We start from the raw sequence: 23,249 nt of genomic DNA on the forward strand, positions 1-23,249 counted from the left end.
TGTGAACCGTGAGAGCATGACCTGGTCTGAAGTTGGATGTTTAACTGATTGAGCCATGCCAGGTGCCCCCGCTCATTCTTGAGGAACATACATGTCTTTTGGTTCCAGAATTTGCTCACAGATGATGGGGGAAAGAATATATAGGAATGAGTTTTTTACAGTATCTTATGCCGATCGGTAGGTGAAAGGACTAGAGTTCACCCTTAACACACACCAACCTTCCCGGACTCCTTGCTTGTGATCACTTGACTTTTCCTTCTTTGTGGTCACTTGATTTTTATGATTTTGACTTCCTGTTCTTAGAATTTTGTGGTCAATTACCAAACCAAATTACACGTCACTGTATCTGACAAAGTTCAGATATACATTTAAATATTTAAAGGTCAGATTTGGGGATAATATAATAAAACCTCATTACCTGGAAGCTCAGGATAAGGAGTTGTTCTGAATAGCTACCTATTCAATACTTTAGGACTTGAATCTTTACACACTCAAACCGTTTTTACTTTAATAATTTTGGATGGTTGTCTTTCTACAATTTTTGGACTTCTTTTACACAAGATGATGCACATAATTTAACCATTTCTTGATGACTCAGAATTATCCTGCAGGTATCAATGAAAGAAGTATGCTGTAGAACAGAAAATGCCCTCAGGAACTTCATGGGTATGCAGGGGCCAAGTTCTTCAGTATTAAATGGGGGCTGTGCTTTCTACCCTTTGGTATCTGCTCAATATACTTTTTCTGTCAGGCTTTCATTTCTTTTCTCTTACTGTGCTTACTCCAGCCTTGTCTTCTCCTAATCTGTTGCATAAAATCTGCTATTAACCAGAAACTGATTAGCAACCAGATTTTCATTTATTTCCTAACAATTTCCCAAGTGCCTGCTAGGTCCTAGACACAGTGGGAGGTGCTGTGGACATCCAGAGGGATAAACTATGATCCCCCTTGTCCTCACAAAGCTCAGTCTTTGATGTGATTACGAATCCCTGCATCAAATATGACCTGGAGGTATGTAGCCCAGATAGTTATGGTGGAATGGAAGAGAAGGAATAGGGTTGCCTAACTTGGGATGGTGAACATTAGCCTGCTTTTTAAGAGGAGATGATTGTCAGCTCAGCCTCTCAGCCTTCAGGAGCAGTAAGAGTTAAGTAGATACTGAAAATGACAAAAGGTCTTCCAATCACAGGGAGTAGCAGGTGCAAAGCATGAAGGAACATGAATCCATAAAACTATGAAAAATGACAGCATGCCAGCTTCAGACAGTGTGTCCTCAGAAGCCCATTTGAGAAGACCATGAATAGGTATTAAGGTCAAGAAACGTCTTGCTGCAAAAATAATTGCTCTGTAGGTTCCTAGTTATCTTCTGGATAAGTAAGTTTTCCAAATAGCAGGATTTCAGACAGGTTAAATGTGAATACATGTAAGTGGTTTCTACTCTATGGAATATATAAAGGAGAGAATTCTTTTCTATTTGGAGGACTGAGTAATCAAAGATTCCAACTGACAGGGGAATAGCTGTTAAGTATTAGCAAACAAGCTAACAGTAGCATAGTTTCAAAAACACCTTAAACAGTAAGAAAGCTTTCTACAAGAGGGTATCTTTTGTCTACATATGTTATATTTAAAGACACTATAATGCGTGAAGTAGTTATTTCAAGACTGGAAGGATAAGGTATGCTAAGAAATGACATTTTGACCATCAGAAAGATTTTAATTCTAGAATCACCGAGAAAAATAAATTTTGCAAACTGACACACCATAGGTTCAAAATCAGCTTTAAAAATGTACAATTTAGGGGCGCCTGGGTGGCTCAGTAGGTTAAGCATCCAACTTCGGCACAGGTCATGATCTTGAAGTTCGTGGGTTCGAGCCCTGCATCGGGCTCTGTGCTGACAGCTGAGAGCCTGGAGCCTGCTTCAGATTCTGTGTCTCCCTCGCTCTCTGCCCCTCCTCCACGAACACTCAGTCTTTCTGTCTCTCTCAAATATAAATAAGCATTAAGAAAAAAATATATACAATTTAGGGGAAAAGTTCATGGACTTTAAGAAAGTAGATTAACATGTAGAAAATGTCTAGGTAAGTGTAATGAGTCTGTTTTTCCCCTTCAATAAAGATGCACAGTAAAATACGAAGCTGATGCTTTGAATACTAATAGGACACCCCAGATAAAGAAAAACAAAGTCATTATACGTGGCCCATACAGAACATATAAAAAGGACTTTGTGTCATTTCATTTCATCTCATCAACTGTGGGTATGTAATCATCAGAATTTATTTGTTATAATTGTGTAGTCTTTCCACAGGGATGATCTGTACAAATACCAGATTTAAGAGAGGTAGTTTAATAGCAACATTTGTTTAAAACCAACTTGGGAGTTGCAGTTGATTGCAAAATCAATATGAGCCAGTGGTGTTACGTGGCTGTCCAAGAAGCTAATGCAATTTGGTAAGCCTGATAGAAATGTAAGACCCGCAGCAAAAGCAACAGCCCCAAGTGCTGCTGGACTGCACCTGTCATTGTGCTCAGTCTTGGCTCCAGCGAGGAGATTCTCATATAAGGAATGGCTAAATTAACCTAGGCAAGTTAATCTGGATCAGACTTTGGGGCACACGATCACTGTCTTTAACCATCTGAATGGCTGTGATGTGGAAGGATTAAAATTGGTGTGCATGGCCCCGCAAGTCAGAAGTAGCACCACTGGGTGGAAATGATGGAAAGATGGATTTCTGTTCTATGCAAAGATTAATGTTTCAGTATGTAAGCTTTCCAAAAACGGAAATATGGGCCCAGATCATAGTGAATTCTTTGCCAGCTGAGGAATTAAACTAGAGCTCAGCCTTTTGCTGGGAATTTTATGAGAGAAGGCAATCATTGGTTACAAGACTGGAGAAGTTAAGGCCCTTGGCATTCTGAGATTCAATGATTCTACAATTAAATGATGTGTTCCTATCTGATCCTAAGGTCAGTCCTTCTAATCACAGAAGCAAGTTCTGAATTAGGAGAAAAAAATCAGTTTTTAAAACTATACTTGTTGCAATTTTTCACATTGTTGGAAATGATTAGCTGGAAGAGAATGTAAAACTAGAAGAAAATGTAAACATAATTTAATTTTATTTTTAAATTTATTTTTAGTTGTTTTTTTAAGTATGATCCATGCTTAGTGTGGAGCCCAACATGAGGCTTGAACTCACGACCCTGAGATCAAGACCCGAGCTGAGATCAAGAGTCGGATGCTTAACTGACTGAGACACTCAGGTGCCCCATAAACATAATTTTATTTTGAATGTTTAATTTTTTTTGAGAGAGAGAGAGGGACAGAGTGTGAGTGGGGAAGGGTCAGAGAGAGGGGGAGGCAGAGAATCTGAAGCAGGCTCCAGGCTCTGAGCTGGTAGCACAGAGCCAAACGGGGGGCTCGAACTCCCAAGCCGTGAGATCATGACTTGAGCCAAAGTCAGATGCTTAACTGACTGAGCCACCTAGGTGCCCCTAAACATAATTTTTATTAAGTTTATTTATTTGTTTTGAAAGAGAGAGAGCAAGCAGGGGGCAGACAGAGAGAGGGGGAGAGGGAGAGAGAGGGAAAGAGAATCCCAAGCAGGCTCTGCACTGTCAGTGACCAGGCAGATGCAGGGACCTGAACTCACGAACTGTGACTGAGATCAAGAGTTCGACACTTAACTGACCGAGTCACCTGGGCGCTGTCCTCCCTTAAACACAATTTAATTTTAGAGGGCTATGTGATGAAATAACAATTTAAAGAATACAACTATGACTCCTGGCTCATTTTTCAAAAGATGGTCTGTTAACACTGCTTTGATGTGTTAGTAATGGTGTCTTAAATTAAATGAAATATCCTATGTAACAAATTAAAGTTTTGATATTTATTATTTGTTAGGTATTTGAATTTAATATAAGCGTTCATGAAAGATGATAGGTTCAAAAAATTTCCTTTGATATTTTTTTTTCATATTTTTCGTCTTTGTGAAGGCTGGCAGTATCAGGAGACAGCAAATCGAAGGCACGGACTACATAATTGATAATTTACAGAATGGAGAACTACGTCATTTGCAAAACCAAGGGACAGAACTAAAACCAAGGCAGCATTCTGAGCTAAAGTCTATTGAAAGGAATAAATAAAAATCCAAATTCTTGAATCTGGAATTAGCATCCACCTCTGTACACTAGTGGAGAAAATGTCTATTTTTAACCTTTCTGCTATTTTTTTCTGGCATGGGAATTTTCTAATTATGTTTTGCTTTGGCTAATAATAAAATCAGTCTGCATTCACATCTGCTTGCTCTTCCCAAATATGCAGATTGATAGCTTGAGCAGGACACTTTCACAAATAAAAAGAGGAAAACAGTATGAAATTAAACATTAGCCTTTGATGTAAACCTGAAAGTGGTTAATCCACATGTTTTAGAATGGACTTCACTTGGCCAGTTCAACTTTATTTTTTAAGTACGCTCTATGTCCAATGTGGGACTTGCACTCACAACCCCAAGATCAGGAGTCACATGTTCTACTAACTGAGCCAGCCAGGTGCCCCTGGCCAGTTCAACTTTAGAAGTCACTTTGCCCCATATATCACCTTATTCCAACAATGTTTTAATCTCTGTATGTATAGGCTCACTTCTCTGCCAAGCGGTGGGAATACAAAGAGTAAAAGCACAGTCTATTCTAAAGGTTCAAAATCATATGATGGCACTTTTGGGGGGGGGCATAATGGGTATGAAACACTGATGGGCTAATATTTAGTTTGAAAGTTTTACACCAGCCTGAAAGTGACCAGATTTTGAAGGAAGTTTTTAAAAACGTGTTCTTACCTCCAGCTACAAGTCCAGACTCCCCTAATTGAATAGCTACCCCAAAGCCCCCAAGTTTAACAGGTGCCGAGTTTTCCTTTGAGGCGAGGAGAACACAGTGGGGCTGGAAAGAAAAATAGACAAACAACAAACCAAAGATAAGGATTAGCTGAAGATTAACAATTCAATTTACACAACACCAAATAACATGACCATATAATAATACATTAAAAACTCCTGGACATATTTTGGATGCTTAAATTATTTTTTCTATCCTCACTTCTGGCTGGTTTCTCCAAACACTTACCTGTTGTATCCAATGTTTTTCAGGGATTATTTGCTTCTAAGATTAGGGTACGATGCTAAGAATTACTGAGGAAGCAAGTGTGTTCAAGTAAGGAAGACATATTTTCTACCTTTTCATGCGATATTCTCTTCCTTTGAGTGATGGTCTACATTTGTTTAAGGGAAAATGTTTTTGTCTTTTTTTTTTTAAGTTTATTTATTTATTTTGAGAGAGACAGAGACAGTGTGAGTGGGAAAGGGACAGAGAGAGAATCCCAAGCAGGCTGTGTGTCCTCCCAATGTGGGGCTTGAACTCACAAACCATGAGATTCATGACCAGAGCTGAAACCAAGAGTCTGATGCACCCAGGCACCCCTAAGGAAAAATGTTTTTTATACCTCTTGATGAGATGTTTTTTAAATGTTTATTTATTTATTCAGGGAGAGAGAGAGAAAGAGAGAGCGAGGGAGTGAGCATGTGTACATGTGTGCAGGGGAGGGGCAGAAAGAGAGGGAGAGAGATTCCCAAAGCAGGCTCTGCGCTGTCAGTGCAAAGCCTGATAGAGGGCCTGATCCCATGAACCATGAGATCATGACCTGAGCCGAAATCACGAGTCGGACGCTTAACCAATTGAGCCACCCAGGCACCCCAAAATGTTTCTTGAAACTTCTGACTTTACCTACAGAGCCACTCTTTTTGGTCCTTAGGGGATGCTGATGGCTCTTCCTTTGTCCACCCTCCCACTATCCTCTTGCTTTTCTTTATTCATTTCATCTCTAAGTAAGTAGAGCCAGATTTCATGCCTTTATTTCAAAAATTTTTTAATCTTAATTTATTTTTGAGAGAGAGAGGCAGAGAGAGAGGGAGACACAGAATCAGAAGCATGCTCCAGGCTCTGAGTTGTCAGCACAGAGCTCAAGGCACGGCTCGAACCCACAAACCGTGAGATCATGACTTGAGCTGAAGTCAGACACTCAACTGAGTCAGGCACCTGGGCGTCCCTGGTTTTTAAGGTCCATACGTTGCATTTGATGGCTATAGGTCTTAAGTCCCTCTGACTCTACACCATATCCCCCTTCTAACCTTTTTAAAAAATGTTCATGCCATTGGTTCGTTAAGATACTGGGTAAATACCCTCATGGAATCTCCTAGAATCTGGACTTGGCTAATTAACACCTACATAGTGTCCTTTAATATGTTCCCGTGTTCTCTGTAAACTGGTAGTTAGACCTAGGAGCTTGATTAGACTCACATTCAATTTTAGTTTTTTTGCACTAATACTTCAGTTTTTTGTAACACATCAGGAAGAACATAATGTCTGGTGGTCCTACTTTTAGCAACAGGATTGATCTCTGGATTCGGGTGTTGTCTGCCTCAATCCATCATTACGAAGTTCACCATTGACTTTTATTTCAATGATTTTAGCAGCCAATAATGCCTAGCTCCATAATTAGGGGTTCCAAAATGGAAGTTTTCCCCTATGTTTTGTTATGAAGACTATCAAGCACAGAGAAAATTGAAAGACCTGTATAGTAAATAGCATATTTACTGTAGATATTTACACATAGATTCTACAATGAACATTTGCTTTATCAAGTATCTACTCATTCCTCTAACCATCAACCCATGTTTTCACTAAAATTCAGCACACATGCCATTCAAGTTTAATATTTAAAATGATGTTTAAGGTAAAATTTACATGCTGGGAAATGCACAACTCTTAGAGTACCTTCGACACCTTGCACAGAACTGTGTAACCCATATCTCTATCATGATGTTATCATCATCCCAGAAACCTCCTTCATCACCTTTCCATTTAATCTCTGCTGCTATGTCCCCAGTGCAAACCACTGTTCTAATAATTTTCACAACTTTGTTTTGCTTGTACTAGAACTGCGTATTATACACAAAGCCATATACTATGGACTCTTTCGTGTAAGGCTTCTCTCACTAAGCATGTTTGTGAGACTTATCCATTTTGCTGTGATCAGTGGTTCCTCTCTTTTACGGCAGAGTGAATACCCTTGTATGAATATACAACAGTCTGTCCATTCTCCTGTTGATGGACATTTGGGCTGTTTCTAGTTTGGGGATATTATGAATAAAGCTGCTACGAATGATTTCCAGAATAACAAGTTGGTTGCCAGGCAACTTCCAAAGGTGACCAATGAAGGTTTTTTTTGTCGTTGTTGTATTGTTATGAATTTATAGGTTTTTATATATTGATGCATTTTAATCAATTATAATCATTAATGTACAAATTGTCCCATTTTTAGCCAGCAGGAGTCAGCTCTTATGCCCTTTTTTAAGACTCTAGAAGTCTGAGAACTTTCTTGCTTTCAGGCACAAGATGTTTGAGGTTTGCCTTATTCATTTCTTGCCCCAGATTTGGAACCAGTCATTTCTCCAAGTAGCCCCATTTCTGTGTAGTGGGAAATGGTATTTAAATTCACAATATGGGGGCGCCTGGGTGGCGCAGTCGGTTAAGCGTCCGACTTCAGCCAGGTCACGATCTCGCGGTCCGTGAGTTCGAGCCCCGCGTCGGGCTCTGGGCTGATGGCTCGGAGCCTGGAGCCTGTTTCCGGTTCTGTGTCTCCCTCTCTCTTTGCCCCTTCCCCGTTCATGCTCTGTCTCTCTCTGTCCCAAAAATAAATAAATGTTGAAAAAAAAAATAAATAAATTCACAATATGGGTATTAGGTATATTATTACTTCTGGGTTATCCCTGCTTTGCCTTTTCAGTGGACAGAGCTAAAAAATCTGTATTTTTTAGAAGAAAAATAAATTCATACTGCTACATAGGGTTTCTTTCAATAGTGTTGTTACTTGATTTCTTTGATTTTGTCAAGTAACATTGGTACCTAATGACATTAACATAATTACTCATCTGCGTTATCCCCTAGGGTGTGTGTATAAAAGTACCTACATTGCCAGTAACAACAAAACCACCATATGCTGTTCACGATTTCTTTGTGGTTCTTTTTGTCCTTATGCCATATCCTACCTGGGATGTGCAATCAAAATACTGTTTTGCTATTGAATAAAGTAAGAATTCATGAGTCTCTGATGTAAGTAATAAGTAAATGAAGAGAGAGAAGGAAAAACTGTCATGTGAGTAGAAAACCAATTAATAAATGTAGAAGAAATTCTAGCATGAGAAATCACCATTTGGCAGTTATCATCACGATTACTGATTGAAGCAAGAACCATCAAAAGGTAGTTACTAGTGGGTAAAAGTTTGAAGAGTGACAGGGTATTTGTAGAATCTCAGAGTAGCTCCCCACAGGATACTTTATTAATTACAAAATGTAAAAGAGTAATTTTACAGGGGAGCAACCTGAAAGATACTATTATCAAAGTTACTATTGGGGTGCCTCGGTGGCTCAGTCAGTTGAGTGTCTGACTCTTGACTCTGGCCCAGGTCATGATCTCATGGTTCGTGGGTTCAAGCCCCACGTAGGGTTCTGTGCTGAAAGTTCAGAGCCTGCTTGGCATTCTGTCTCTCGCTCCTTCTCTGTTCCTCCCCTGCGTGTGCTCTCTCTCTCTAAATAAATAAACTTAAAAAAAAAGTTTCAAAGTTACTATTGCTAGTAGTGGGACTAATTAAGAGCATTGTGCTTCCTTCACTGACAAGCACTCAGCAACATGGCTGTATGGTATTTGTGCCAAAGATCCTAACTGTGTCAAATCATGAGGAAATACCAGACTGACCCAAACTGAGGGGCATTCTAGAACGTACCGGGCCTATATTCTTCAAATATTGTTTCAGATCAAAGGGATCAAAGTGATCAAAGGAGAGTGAAGAGATTTAACAGCCAAAATGCGATATATAATCTTGTTTGTATTTTTGCCATAAAGGACATTAGAACGGCTTGATGAAATTGGGGCCAAGTCTGTAGATTACAGAATAATATCCTTTCAACATAAATTCCCTGATTTTGATCATTTTACTGTGGCTATTCAGAGAGTTTCTTATTTTTAGGAACTATATAGATGGACAAAGAAGAGTGAAATATTAAGAAAGACAAAATAAATATAGAAAAATGTTAACATGGGGAATGTGAGTGAAAGGTGATGGGAATTCTTTGTATTACTGTTGGAACTTTTCTCTAAGTCTAAAATTTTGTAAAGAAAAACCCCATCCTATTTTATTTAAAAATTATTTATTTACTTTGAGGTAGAGAGCACAAGAGAGCTAGCAGGGGAGGGGTGGGGGGGGGAGGGGGGAAGAGAGAGAGAGAGAGAGAGAGAGAGAGAGAGGGAGAGAGAGAGAGAGAGAGAGACAGAATCGCAAGCAGGCTCCATGCTGTCAGCACAGAGCCTCATGGAGGGATCAATTTCACAAACTGTGAGATCATGACCTGAGCCAAAATCAAGAGTTGGATGCTCAACCTACTGAGCCACCCAGGCCCTCCCCACCCCCCATCCCTATTTTAAAGTCACTTAAAAGAATTCTCCTTGTGGTTATGTTTTCAGTGTGTTATACAATGAGGTCAAGTTGTTTGACTACATTTGACTTGATTTGGTGTTGTAATTATATAAAACATGTACATCATTCCAAAATCAAAACTGTAAACAAGTTCCATTCAGAGAGGTCTAGCTTTTGTACCTTGTCCTTCCCCTTAATCTCTCCTTCCTCTTTTGCTAAGTATCTGCACTAGTTTTTTGTTTATCCTTCCATTGTTATCTTTTTTGAAAATAAGAAAATACATAAAAGTATCAAAACTTTCACATAATAATATATCCGATAGCTGGCTCCATAGCAGTAGCAGATTTTCAGGGAGGTTTGTTTTTGTTTGGTCTTTGAGAGAGAGACATTTGTATGCTGATGGGAAAGGTACTGTGGAGGGGAAAAAAATGACCCCAGAAGAAAGAAGGGACTTGTAGTGTGCAAGTAGGGAGAGGGGTTGGCCCCTGCACCAGTGAAGAAGCCAGGGTCCGGGAGCACCTGTAGATGCAAGCAGATGGGCATGTAGGAAGATGAGGAAGTTCTCTGAGTACTGTACTTCTGTTTTCTATTTACTTTGAAATAAAAGTGATCATTGGGCAGGACTGGGGCAGGAGAGGGGGTTGTTGGCACTTTGAGAAGAGGGAAGGTATGAAAAAGTACTTTCAAAGAACAGGAGAATGAACTGACTGAGGCAACGGTTGTCAAACGTCAGCATCAGAATCACACAGCTTTGCTGGCTTCCATGCCCAGAGTTATGGATTCATAAGGTCTGGGGTGAGGTCAAGAACATGCATTTCTAATGAGTTCTTGAGTGATGTTGATGCTACTGGTCTGGAAGCCATGTTCCGAGAACCACCACACTAAGGAAATACAGCAGGACTGGTGGCAACACAGGAGCCCACTTGAGGTTTGTGGTCATGAACGTGAAGAGAGACCCATCAACACGACTGTGTGTTTGTACCTAGTAGTCTTCATGTTAACCAGCAAGGTTCAGGTCTGGAGTAGGTGGTGGGCTGAACTTAACCAGGGTTGGGACTTAGATAAAGAGAAGATGGTGGTAATCAGTGATAGATGGTACCAGACAAATGTATCCATTTACTTATGCTTTCTATATATAAATAACAGGCTAAGATACCAACAAAGGAGGAAGAAGAAACAGAGACAGAAAGTAGAAAGCTCAGAATGAATAGGAAAAAGCTCATGTAAAGGAAGAACTAGAAAAAGATTACAGATCTTCCTCAATATACAATGGGGTTATGTCCTTATAAACCCATCATAAGTTGAAAATATCATTAAGTTGAGAGGTGCCTGGGTTGACTTGGTCGGATGGGCATTCAACTTCAGCTCAGGTCATGATCTCACGGTTCGTGGGTTCGCGCCGGGCTCTGTGATGACAGCTTGGAGCCCAGATCCTGCTTCAGATTTTGTGCCTCCCTCTCTCTCTGCCCCTCCCCCACTCACACTTTGTCTGTCTCTGTCTCTCTCTCTCAAAAATAAACATTAAAAGAAAAGAATATATCATAAGTTGAAAATGGCATTTAATACACCTAATCTCCCAAATCCCATAGTTTAGCCTAGCCTACTTTAAACATGCTCAGAACGCTTACGTTAGCCTCTAGTTGGGCAAACTCATCTATCACAAAGCATATTTTATAACAGTGTGCTAAATATCTCATGTAATTTATTGAATACTATATCCAAAGCGAAAAAGAGAATGCTTGCATGGGTATACAATGGTTGTAAGCGTATCGGTTGTTGAGTCTCGAGACAGTATGGCCAACCAGGAGCTGCAGCTCACCGCCACTGCCGGCAACACTGCTGGCGCCACATATCGCTTGCCTGGGAAAAGATCAAAATTTGAAGTGCGGTTTCTGCTGAGCACACATGGTTTTTGCACCACTGCAAAGCCGAAAAATCTGAAGTTGAACCACTGTAAGTTGGGGACCGTATGTGCACTGAAATCTGGTCATAGTAGGGCCACCAGGGCACTGAAGATGAAAACAGGGTTAGTATTTTGAAATGGGAGGCTTAGGTGTGGAAAGGTTGCTAGTATAATATAAAAAGATTTATGCTAGATTTAGTGAAATAGAATGCTAATAGATAAACACCTATTTAAGTCATAAAAAAAATTCTGCCAAAATATATTTGCATAGCCACGCTTACTGAAGCTTTATTCACAATAGCCAAGAGGTGGAAGCAACTCAAATGTCCACTGACAGATGCATGGATAAAGAAAATGCGAGAGATACACACATGCAATGGAACATTACTCAGCTTGAGAAAGAAGGCGGTCCTGTCACATGCTATGACATGGGGGAACCTCGAGAATATTATGCTAAACGAAAAAAGCCAGTCATAAAAGAATGAAATACAATCATTTCACTCAAATGAATGATCTATATTAGTGAAAATCATATAAAATAGAAAAGTAATTGCCAAGGGCAGGGAAAGGGAATTAGTATTTAGTGATGACAGAGTTTCAGTTTTGCATGATGAAAAGTTCCAGAGATCTGCTGTACAACAATATAAATATACTTAACAGTATTGGATTGTATGTTTAAAAATTGTTAAGATAGCAAGTGTAATATTACTTTTTTTTTTTTTAACTGCACACACATGAAATTCTTGCCCGACCAACACAGTAATCTTCTTCCTTCTCAGGAGTTCTAAGGGGGAAGTAAAAGCTACAAAATATTTTCATTCTAGAATTTAAAAATATTCTGTCCCATGTGTCATAACAAAGCAAAAGCTCTGGAGAATACGGGTTCAGAAGCGTGTAAGTACCCAGATATAATTAGAATGTTAGATAAAGCCCAGTGAGTTAAATGTTATTTAGCATAAGTAAAGCTGCACGGTGACAATTATGGGGAGGATAAAAACTAATCTTTCGTTTCAGATGACTACAAAAAAAGGGAAATGCCATGAAACTGCAAGGCCAGCAGTTACAGAGATAGACAGATAGTCATTAAATATTGGATTGGGACCAAAACAAAAACTGCAGAATTCCTTCATTATTTTCTGTAGAAGATAGGAGATATGTCAATTTACTTGGGAGAGTCTGTCACAGTGATAAAAAGGGGAGAATACGATCCCAAATCTCATCTCGTCCAAAATTGTAAGACTGTTTTAGAAAATAAATCCAAGATCTTCAGGGTATGCATGAAAATACACTAAAATAATGTACAGGTCAAAAAAAAGTTGAAAAAAACCCTCAAAACTTAAAAAAAAGAATAAAATAATTCGTTACTGATGTTGGGAGAATTCAATACGGGAACACTATTTTCTGTGAATACCTTAATTTCTACAGTGAATCCCGAAAGAAACAGCAAATGCAATGCATATTATGCATCACTTCTTAGGAAAAACAGAAAATGTGTATTTCTGCTTAGAATTCATAAAACTTCTTTATCTGGGGAGGATAAGGGAAAACTTCCTACAACTGCCAAGGTGAAAGGTATGCATAGAAAAAATCTAAAGGAATGTTGACTGACCTTAAACATGAAGTTGCTGCATGCTGGTGGGCTGGGTTTTTTTTTTTTTTTCCTTTGTTAACATTTCTACAAGGACTCAGAGGGGTATCATATCGAAAAAAGAAAGAAAAGGGGTGGTGGTGGGGGGAAACAGCCTGATTACCACATGCAAATATATAAAAAGACAACCTCAACCAAGTGAACCACCACCGGATGGAGAACCCAGCTGACACATAAAGAAGAGTCTCTGTGTTTAGGGAAGCTTGGGGCTCTGCTCCTTTACTGCAAGAGAGCCTGAACTGTGAGTACTCCTTGATTTCAGTTATAGAAATGATCCATTATTTCAGTTAAAATTTGATTCTCTGAATATTAAAAGTGAAAGCGGCTTCATGGTGACTAGGACCACTTTGCTTTCTGGAGCCCTGGGTAAGGTGCTCGAATGAGACCTCTGCCTTGGTTTGACTTAAAATGAGGCTGTCTTCTTAGTTACTTGAAGTACTTGAGGACACTGCAGGGACTGAAGCTCATCTATCGATGCGGTCACACTGCTTTACACTGTCTTTTGCATTCTGCCATAAAGACCTGCAGAGCCACTTGAGTTGACTGAAAGTTATTTTCATAAGCAACCAATTTTATTTCCAATGTGGAAGAAGTGATCTATCACTTATTAATGTTATGGTTATGCTGACTCCCTAGTTTCAATGGTTGTAATTTACTGTTAAATTTATAGCAAAATCGAACGTACTACTAATTGTATTATTTCCTAAGCAACATGCTTTTGATTTTTATTCTGTATGCAGCAATTAGTGCAATTTTTTGAAGCATGGCCTGAGGGATCCGGTCACTATCAAGTCAAACTACAAACAGTAAAAGGTTGCTACTATTGCCAAATAGGTATGTATTTTAACAGAGCGATGTGATGTTTTCACAAACGTACCCAGAATGCATTTAAAAAGCTTTTGCTCAGATTGCCTGGCTGGCTCAGTCACAAGAGCATGCAACTCTTCAGCTCAGGTTTGTGAGTTCGAGATCCATGTTGGGTGTAGAGATTAGTTAAATAAATGCAAACTTAAAAAGAAAAGAAAAAGCTTTTGCTTATTCGAGGCCACCGCAGAATCCGTAGGGTGCTGCCCTCCAGTACAGAAGCTCCTACGTGAGCCAGATGAAGACTATCGGAAGGGGGTGGTGGTACCGGCTACAAATGCAGCACTAACACAGCATGGCAAGCTTCAGGATTTGCCAAGTAACAACACTTAAAAAACCTTTACCATCTACTATCAGGAAACCACTGTGACTTCAATATAGCACAGGAGTCTCAATGCCCACTGGGAAATTAGTCCACTATGTGAACACAGTGGTCTGTTTCTTGTCCTCACTGGCCATTCTTATCAAATAAGTAGTTTTTAATACATCAACAGATGGCCTTAAGAATAGTGAGTGACGGACACATTGAAAGGAGGCAAACATCAGCCATTAAGTGTAAAACAGAATCTAATCTGTTAATTTGTTAATAGATGACTAGACACTAGCCATCTAATACATGGTTCTAAATGATGGCTACTATTACTATTTAAACAAATGCATTGCTTTTGCTTTATTTTCTCTCTTTTTTTTTTAATGTTTATTTATTTTTGAAAGACAGAGAGCGCCAGCGGGGGAGGGGCAGAGAGAGAGACAGACAGACAGACACAGAATCTGAAGCAGGCTCCAGGCTCCAAGCTGTCAGCACAGAGCCCAACATGGGGCTCGAACTCACAAGCCATGAGATGATAACCTGAGCCGAAGTCAAACGCTCAACCATCTGAGCCACCTAGGTGCCCCATTTATTTTCTCTTTTTTTAAAAAATGTTTATTTATTTTGAGAGACAGCAAGAGCATGCATGCATGCATGGAAGGGGCAAAGAGAGAAAGAGAGAAAATCCCAAGCAGGCCCCCCCACTGTCATCACAGAGCCCAGATGTGGAGCTCAATTCCATGAACTGTGAGATCATGACCTGAATTGAAATCAAGAGCTGGACTCTCAATCAACTGAGCCATCCAGGCTCCCCTTACTTTATTTTCTTTAGGCTTGAAAATAAAGCAAAACCAGAAAGGTTTTTGTGCTAACAGCTTTCTAGAAACATCCTGATTATGGCTTTCAGGCCTAGAAGTAAGTTTGAAACTAAACATTCTGATGAATGATTTGTGATTCTGTAAACTCTGGACTTCTTTACTTACTCTAATGTACAGGGCAAATGAAAAGATTAATACCTTTTTCCAAAAAAGTAAAGCTAGAAGGCATAGCCTCTTCTTTTTTTTTTTTTTTAAATTTTTTTTTTTTTTCAACATTTATTTATTTTTGGGACAGAGAGAGACAGAGCATGAACGGGGGAGGGGCAGAGAGAGAGGGAGACGCAGAATCGGAAGCAGGCTCCAGGCTCTGAGCCATCAGCCCAGAGCCTGACGCGGGGCTCGAACTCTCAGACCGCGAGATCGTGACCTGGCTGAAGTCAGACGCTTAACCGACTGTGCCACCCAGGCGCCCCACAATCAATTTTTTAAAAATTTTTCTAATGTTTATTTATTTTTGAGAGAGAAAAAGAAACAGAGTGCGAGCATGGGAGGGGCAGAGAGAGAGGGAGACTCAGAATCGGAAACAGGCTCCAGGCTCTGAGCCATCAGCCCAGAGCCCGACGCGGGGCTCGAACTCACGGACCGCGAGATCGTGACCTGGCTGAAGTCGGACACTCAACCGACTGCGCCACCCAGGCGCCCCATAGCCTCTTCTTAAAATTGCTAATGTGAGGGGCACCTGGCTGGCTCAGTCAGTAGAACATGTGACTTTTGATCTTGGGGTTGTGAGTTCAAGCCCCACCCTGGGTATAAAGATTACTTAAAAAAATAAAATCTTTAAGGGGTGTCTGGCTGCTCAGTCGGTGGAACATATGACTCTTGATCTTGGGGTTGTGACTTTGAGCCCCACAATGGGTGTAGTGATTACTTAAAAAAAAAAAATCTTAAAAAAATTGCCAACGTGGATAATGTTGAAGGAATCATGTCTAAATACTGCTGACAGAACTCAGAATTAAAAAAGAAAATGCTGTTCATATGTGATCAGGAGAAGTGAGGTTTAGGGATCATGGACCCTAAAAGGTAGGCAGATCTGAGTCCCAGCTTGGGTACTGCCATTTAAAGAATTGTGTGGTCATGGGTAAAGTTCACAACCTCTTGATTTCTCATTGTCTCTTTTGTAATACCTACCTCACAAGTTTAATATAAGGATTATGTACATGAATATAAATGTGCTTAACACACTGCCTGGTACACAGCAACTGCTAAATAAATATTAGTTAATGGGTCAGCCATCTAGCTCAAGGGTTCAATTCTCGATGCACATTAGAATCCCCTGAGGAGCTTTTAAAGGAAACCATTGCCTGGAGCCCATTCCAGATCAATTAAATCAGAAGATCTGGGGCTGGAGCCAGGCAGTGGTATCTTTAAAAAGCCCTCAAAGGGGTTCTAATATGCAGCTCAGGATTGAGAGCCACTGACAGTCTCTTCTATATCTCCAGGGTAAGGTGCCTACTTCCTTCAGCTCGCTCCTATGACATAATTTGGGCTTTTCTCCCCATGTGGTCTGTGGCAGTTTCTAAGTGTGATGTTAGGATGAAATGGCTGTATTCCAGTTCAGGACTAGTAGTGACAACCTTCAGGTTAGTGGTGACAATCTCCACTTAAGACATTCCATATCTGTGAATTCAACCAAAGAAGGGGGTTAGTTTTTGCTGTAGGCGCATCATACTACCAACCCAGCAACCTCGGTCAAATGCAATTTTCTTTTTTTTTTTTTTTTTAATTGTTTTTTTCAACGTTTATTCATTTTTGGGACAGAGAGAGACAGAGCATGAACGGGGGAGGGGCAGAGAGAGAGAGGGAGACACAGAATCGGAAACAGGCTCCAGGCTCTGAGCCATCAGCCCAGAGCCCGACGCGGGGCTGGAACCCACAGACCGCGAGATCGTGACCTGGCTGAAGTCGGACGCTCAACCGACTGCGCCACCCAGGCGCCCCTAAATGCAATTTTCTTAATGCAGTCAAAGCTCTTCCTGTACTTGAACAGCTGATTTTGCTGTCCACATGTAGAACTCTACCTGCTTTTCTACTAAATTCCCTCTTTCATTCAGCAATATTTATTGTGCTAAGCACTTGCTACACAGAGGCAAACAAACAAAAAAAAAAAGACTTGGTTCCCAATCCTAATGGAGTTTAAGATCTGGCATGGAAGAAGGAAAAAAAAAAAAAAAGAACTACTTACAGATGAGTTTTTACAGGCATTTTGGCTATCTGAGCTCTTAAAGTCATGTCACTTGCCATCAAATTCCCTTTCATCAGTGGCCATGGGAGGTTTCTACCCAAGCTGCAGCAAGCTTCCCACCTAACCATACAATGCAAATTCCTCCTTTAGGCACCTTTTTCCTCTTCCTGGTAATCTAGATTGCATTATCGGCTTCCACTCTTCCTAGATTGCCCTTTCCTTTTAGAATTTCTGATCACCAGATACATGCATGTAAGTTTCTATAAATTCTGCTGAAATTGGTTCCTGCAGTTGAGACACAGGACAGACTAGACTGGGTCCGCCTGCCTCCCTCCCTCCACTGACCTGAACTGTAGAGACAGGCTCTTACCAGAGATAGATTACATAACTTCCTCTTCACCAGCCAGTTCTTCTTCCCTGGAATCAATTTTCCCTCTTTAGCAAAATTTTAAACTGGAATTTTACCCTCGACTATATGGTTTCTTCTTGATCAAATTATAGGTGGAATATTAAGAAAGGCTAAGTTCTTCCAAATGTATTTCTCTGCGTACCATGTCACATCCAGAAGTTATTTTCATTCAATTCCACTTTACAATATAGCATTCAGAATTTGAATGTGCATGCCTACAAAAATGTTTCCTGAGAGCAGGATCTTGGACTTGTTCACTTTTGGTTTCCATGCAGTACTTAGCCATGTATGAAATATTTACTAAAATGAGATTAGTCCAAAGGTGTTTTTATATATATAAATTTTAGAGAGAGAGAGAGTGTGTGAATGGGGGAGAGTGGTGGGGGTGGGGGAGAGAGAATGCATGTGCATGAGCAGGGGAGAGGGGCACAGGGAGAGAGAATCTTAAGCAGGCTCCATGCTCAGCTCAGAGCCTGATACAGGGCTTGATCCCATGACCCTAGGACCATGACCTGAGCTGAGATCAAGAGTTGGAGGTTCAAACAACTGAGCCACTCAGGCATCCCCCAAAGGTGGTTTTTAAATTTTTTTTTATTTTTTAAATGTTTATTTATTTTTGAGAGAGAGAGAGAGAGAGAGAGAGAGAGAGAGAGAAGGAAGACACAGAATCCGAAGCAGGCTCCAGGCTCCCAGCTGTCAGCACAGAGCCTGACACAGGGCTTGAACTCACAAACTCAGTTCGTGACCTGAGCCGAAGTTGGATATTCAACTGACTGAACGAGACACTCAGGCACCCAGGTGTTTTGTTTTTTTTAAAAACTAATTTTCATTGAGTACTTTTATGTGCCCGGGGTTAAGTTCTTCATACACATTGTGCATTTCTACAGATGAGAAACCTGAAGCTTAGAAAAGATGAATTGGTGTGACCAAGGTCACAGAGTTAGGTCTGATTTTGGTAACCTTGCTCGGAATGTCTTTGTGTTACACCTGCTAAGATGCTGCTGTAGAGAAATGGGGCAGTCACTCTGAGACCTCCTGGGACCCTCTCTTCATGTCTTCTAGCTCCTTATGATGGCCTCTCAGACTGAGGGCTTCACTGCACTCAATGCCCAGGAAGGAGCCAAGAATAGGTGGCGCTGCTAACATTCTCTGCTGCGGCAAACAAGTGGAATTCACACACACTCTTATAAGGTTCCAGCGACAGTTGCAAATGACCTAACCTGGAGCATAGTAAGCTGCAGTTAGTTGTTTCAGAATCTTGGAATGCACATCGTGCTTCCCATCTGTACTATCACTCTATGCTTCCGGGTCAGGAGACTGTCTGTCTCAACTAACTGGCAGCCTTTGCCACCCAGCTTGGTTTTGTTTGGCTACCTTGTTACAAGAGTCTGTCTGAGGGGGCAGGTGTTCTGCTCTCTTGGGTCTGCATAGCTCGCAGGCAAATGATTTTAATACGCCCAACTTGGTCTTAGCTTGAAAAGGAAGAAATTTAGGACTCTTTCTTCTATTCCCCCGCGGGATGGAAGACTGCCACAGTTTATGTCATATGCTGTGTGGCAATCCTTGCCCAAATGAACGGATACCAGACACAAGGGAAGGAGTCAAGGCAGGGAGCTGGGCAGGGGTCAGCAGTGGGCCCAGCTCACTCATGGCTGTAACTACCTTTCGGGAAATGGACCCTTATCTTTGAACAATATGAGCTGTCATTTGTCCATACGTCTGTCTCTATTCCCATAACAAACTCCATACGGCAAGTTAAATAAAACAAACCTTGAACATATACCACAGCCATAGGAAAGGTTAGAGCAGGACATTCCCTAAGACTCTAGTATACTTACTGCTTGAGTTGTGGTACCATGCTGCTGCTACATACATAGTGCAGATACTCAAAGTTTCTCCCATCTGAAAATATATCGCTTATTATTTGTGCTTAAAGAAACTTATTAAAATGGCAAATAACTCAATGCTGCTTTCCCTTGTAGGAAAATTCTGAAGATACCAAAGCTACACACAAGGAACACATCATTTAGCACCTTCACTTTTTGATCCCTACACCAGACAATGAGAAGTCACGCCGTAACAATGCCAACCACTTCGGCCTACAGCTGGCCTTGGTCCTCTCAGGGAGTGAACTTTACAGCTAATCACAGCATCTCAACGCCACACACCATGTCAGGAACAGCAGATACTGACTGTGTCATGGATGAGAAACTGCTCTCTAGCGTGTTAACAGTATCCTTCTCTGTTATTTTCATCGTGGGACTGGTTGGAAACATAATCGCCCTCTATGTATTTCTGGGTATCCACCGCAAGAGAAACTCCATTCAGATTTACCTACTGAATGTAGCCATTGCAGATCTCTTACTGATCTTCTGCCTGCCTTTCCGCATAATGTATCACATTAACCAGAACAAGTGGACACTCAATATGATCCTTTGCAGGGCTGTGGGAACACTATTTTATATGAACATGTACATTAGCATTATTTTGCTTGGATTCATCAGTTTGGATCGCTATATAAAAATCAATCGGTCTATACAACAACGGAAGGCAGTAACAACCAAACAAAGTATTTATGTTTGCTGTATAGTATGGACAGTTGCTCTTGCTGGATTTCTAGCTATGATTATATTAGCCCCTAAGAAAGAAGGCCATGATTCCAATAATTCCACAATGTGCTTCCATTATAGAGAGAGGACGAATGCCAAGGGAGAAGCAATTTTTAACCTCATTCTTGTGGTAATGTTCTGGCTAATTTTCTTACTAATAATCCTTTCATATATTAAGATCGGCAAGAATCTACTGAGGATTTCTAAAAGGAGGTCCAAATTTCCCAACTCTGGTAAATATGCCACCACAGCTCGGAATTCCTTTATTGTACTCATCATTTTTACTATATGTTTTGTTCCGTATCATGCCTTCCGATTTGTCTATATTTTTTCACAGCTAAACAAGCCACCTTGCTATTGGAAGGAAATCGTTCACAAAACCAACGAGATCATGCTGGTCTTCTCGTCTTTCAATAGTTGCTTAGACCCAGTCATGTATTTCCTCATGTCCAGTAACATCCGCAAAATAATGTGCCAGCTTCTTTCTAGACACTTTCAAGGGGAAGCGAGCAGAAGTGAAAGCACGTCAGAATTTAAACCAGGGTACTCCCTGCATGATACATCTGCTGCAGCTAAAATTCAGTCTCCTTCTTAAATCACTTGAAGTAAACACATTAAAAAGAATGAGAAAATACAACATCTTAATACTTTGAAGAACTAAAACCTATGAAACAAAGCTCTAGCATTTGTAAAGCTCAGATCTGCTCAAAGCTTGTTGCATATTTGTGATATTTCATTTGCTTAGTTGTAAAATATTTTAAGGGCAAGAGAAGCTTATACTCATCACTAGATTTTAAATCTGTATGTAAAATCTTTTCAAAACATGTTGTTAACACTCTTAACATAGATTATAGAGTTAAGTGAAATTTATAGTTTTAACAACAGAATAATTAAAATATCATACTTTCTCAAGTCACTAAAGTAGTTACTCAAAATTAAGCACTTAATATTAGAGTGTGTTTCAAAGGTAAATGATTTGGAGACACGTGGAAGGCTCAGTCGGTTAAACGTCTGGTCACGATTTATTTTGAGAGAGAGACAGAGTGCACAAGTGGGGAAGGGGGGAGGAAGAGAATTCCCCCTTCCCCACTTGTGCACTCTGTCTCTCTCTCTCAAAATAAATAAAGTTTTTTTTTAAAAGATAAATGATTTGAGGACCAACAACATGTCAGAAAATATGTTCTTTGTCATTTAAAAAGCCTGTATAATTTGCTAGTGTATTCATTTATGCCTGAACCTCCATAATAGATGACATAATAAAATTCTACTTAAAAATTAAAAACATTTATTATCTATCACTGCTTAGATAAAATAGAATTTAAATACTGTACAATAAAATCAAAGAACAGATAAGCTAAGAATTTGATAGCCTAGCAATAGGACTTAAACCCCCACCTTCCTTAAAGCAGATTTATGAATGACTCTGCCATCTTGGAACACACTTTACTGGAGTAAAATTGAAGATATGCACACCTTATGATCCATCAAGTCTGCTACTAGGTATACATTGGACAGAACGACTCAAGCATGTTCACAAAAAAACGTACATAATCATGCTCAGTGAACTACTAGTTCATAACATCAAAAGCTTGGAAACGGCCTAAGTTGAGTGTGCATCAGCAAAGGAATGGAGAAATACACTGTGGCTTATTCACAAAAGGGAGTATTACCCAGTGCTTCAAGGAACTACACCTGCATGCATCAACATGGAGAATCATCAAAAAACAATGTTGAATAAAAAACACCCTCCCCAGACCCCAACTGCAAAAAGGGTATATACCATGTGAAATCATTTATGTAAAACACAAAAACACATAAAATACTACATTATTTATGGATCTATAGATACGTAACAACAAAATGTGCATAATATACACAACATAACACACCAACTTAAGGTTAATGGTTGCAGCTGGAGAGATTTGAAGCCAACATGGCAAAATGTTAATGTCTGTTAAGCCTCTGTGATAGTACTTGGGTATCTGTCATATTACTTTTGGCATATTGCTGAGTGTTTGAAATATTTTATAAGAAAACAAAATTATAGATTAGAATTAAAGGAAGCAAGTTCTGAAATTTTCGTGTATGCTCAAAACTAACTGGAGACTAAGCTCCAAGAGAAAGGGGTCTTATTTATCAAAAGGGCTCCTGGGAGATTAGTGTGTTGCAAGGCACACTGAGAGGTATCTGCTGAATAAATGAATGAGTGGAGGAATGAGACAAGGAGGGAGGGAAGGGGTGCTTAACAGAATTGAAAATGTGGGTGTATTTCGTTTTTTTCTTGTTTGGTGTATCTGGATATAACTGCACAGAGCATCATACAATTGGAATCAGGAGATGTCATTAAAGGAAGCATTCTTAAAAGTTTGTCCAGCATGTGTTCAGTTTTTTTGGTCACACATAGAATCAGAATGCTATTGAGTAAATATGTAAAAGCCTGTTATGACAAACTCCAAAGATCCATTCATAAGTTTGTCACAGAGTATGAGAATTTCTTATAGTTAGAATAATTCTTCAAACTTCAGGTGGGCCGCTCATTGAGAAATCAGTATTAAAGAGTATGAAGAATTTTGTTAGGGTTGAATTTAAATTAAAAAAAAAAAAACACTTTTTTTGATTTTTATTCATTTTTTGAGAGAAAGAGACACAACGTGTGAGTGGGGAAGAGGCAGAGACAGAGGGAGACAAAGAATCCAAAGCAGGCTCCCGGCTCTGAGCTGTCAGCAGAGCCCGACACAGGGCTCGAACTCACAAACCGTGAGATCATGACCTGAGCCGAAGTTGGATGCTCAACCAACTGAGCCACCCAGGTGCCCGAATATAATTTTTTTTTTAATGTTATTTGAGAGAGAGAGAGAGAGAGAGAGAGAGAGAGAGAGAGAGAGAGAGAGAGGAAGGGGGAGGGAGAGGGAGGGAGGGACAGA

At 40.1% G+C, this 23,249-nt stretch overlaps 2 protein-coding genes across 12 annotated transcripts in view; one reads left to right on the plus strand and one right to left on the minus strand.

Annotated features, from left to right (window-relative positions):
- Nucleotides 1–23,249, minus strand: part of CASK (calcium/calmodulin dependent serine protein kinase) — a 358,179-nt gene that overhangs the window by 134,053 nt on the left and 200,877 nt on the right. For all 8 annotated transcript variants that reach the window (XM_047843622.1, XM_047843615.1, XM_047843620.1 and 5 more), the window contains exon 6: nucleotides 4,831–4,933. In XM_047843622.1, the coding sequence (XP_047699578.1) occupies nucleotides 4,831–4,933 (103 nt within the window). The remainder of the gene's footprint in view (nucleotides 1–4,830; nucleotides 4,934–23,249) is intronic.
- GPR34 (G protein-coupled receptor 34) lies at nucleotides 13,163–21,377 on the plus strand. 4 transcript variants are annotated; one of them, XM_047843626.1, is made up of 4 exons: nucleotides 13,163–13,314; nucleotides 13,814–13,907; nucleotides 19,699–20,558; nucleotides 20,663–20,800. In XM_047843626.1, exons 3-4 carry the CDS (start codon nucleotides 19,778–19,780, stop codon nucleotides 20,740–20,742), a joined length of 861 nt encoding a protein of 286 aa, XP_047699582.1. In that variant the 5' UTR covers nucleotides 13,163–13,314; nucleotides 13,814–13,907; nucleotides 19,699–19,777; the 3' UTR covers nucleotides 20,743–20,800. The 4 variants fall into 4 exon arrangements, with proteins under 4 accessions (XP_047699582.1, XP_047699580.1, XP_047699579.1 ...); XM_047843623.1 differs by having other exon boundaries at nucleotides 13,172–13,314; nucleotides 19,699–21,377; XM_047843624.1 differs by lacking the exon at nucleotides 13,814–13,907 and having other exon boundaries at nucleotides 13,170–13,314; nucleotides 19,699–21,377.

Source organism: Prionailurus viverrinus, chromosome X, assembly GCF_022837055.1.
Source record: "Prionailurus viverrinus isolate Anna chromosome X, UM_Priviv_1.0, whole genome shotgun sequence".
Lineage (NCBI taxonomy): Eukaryota > Metazoa > Chordata > Mammalia > Carnivora > Felidae > Prionailurus > Prionailurus viverrinus.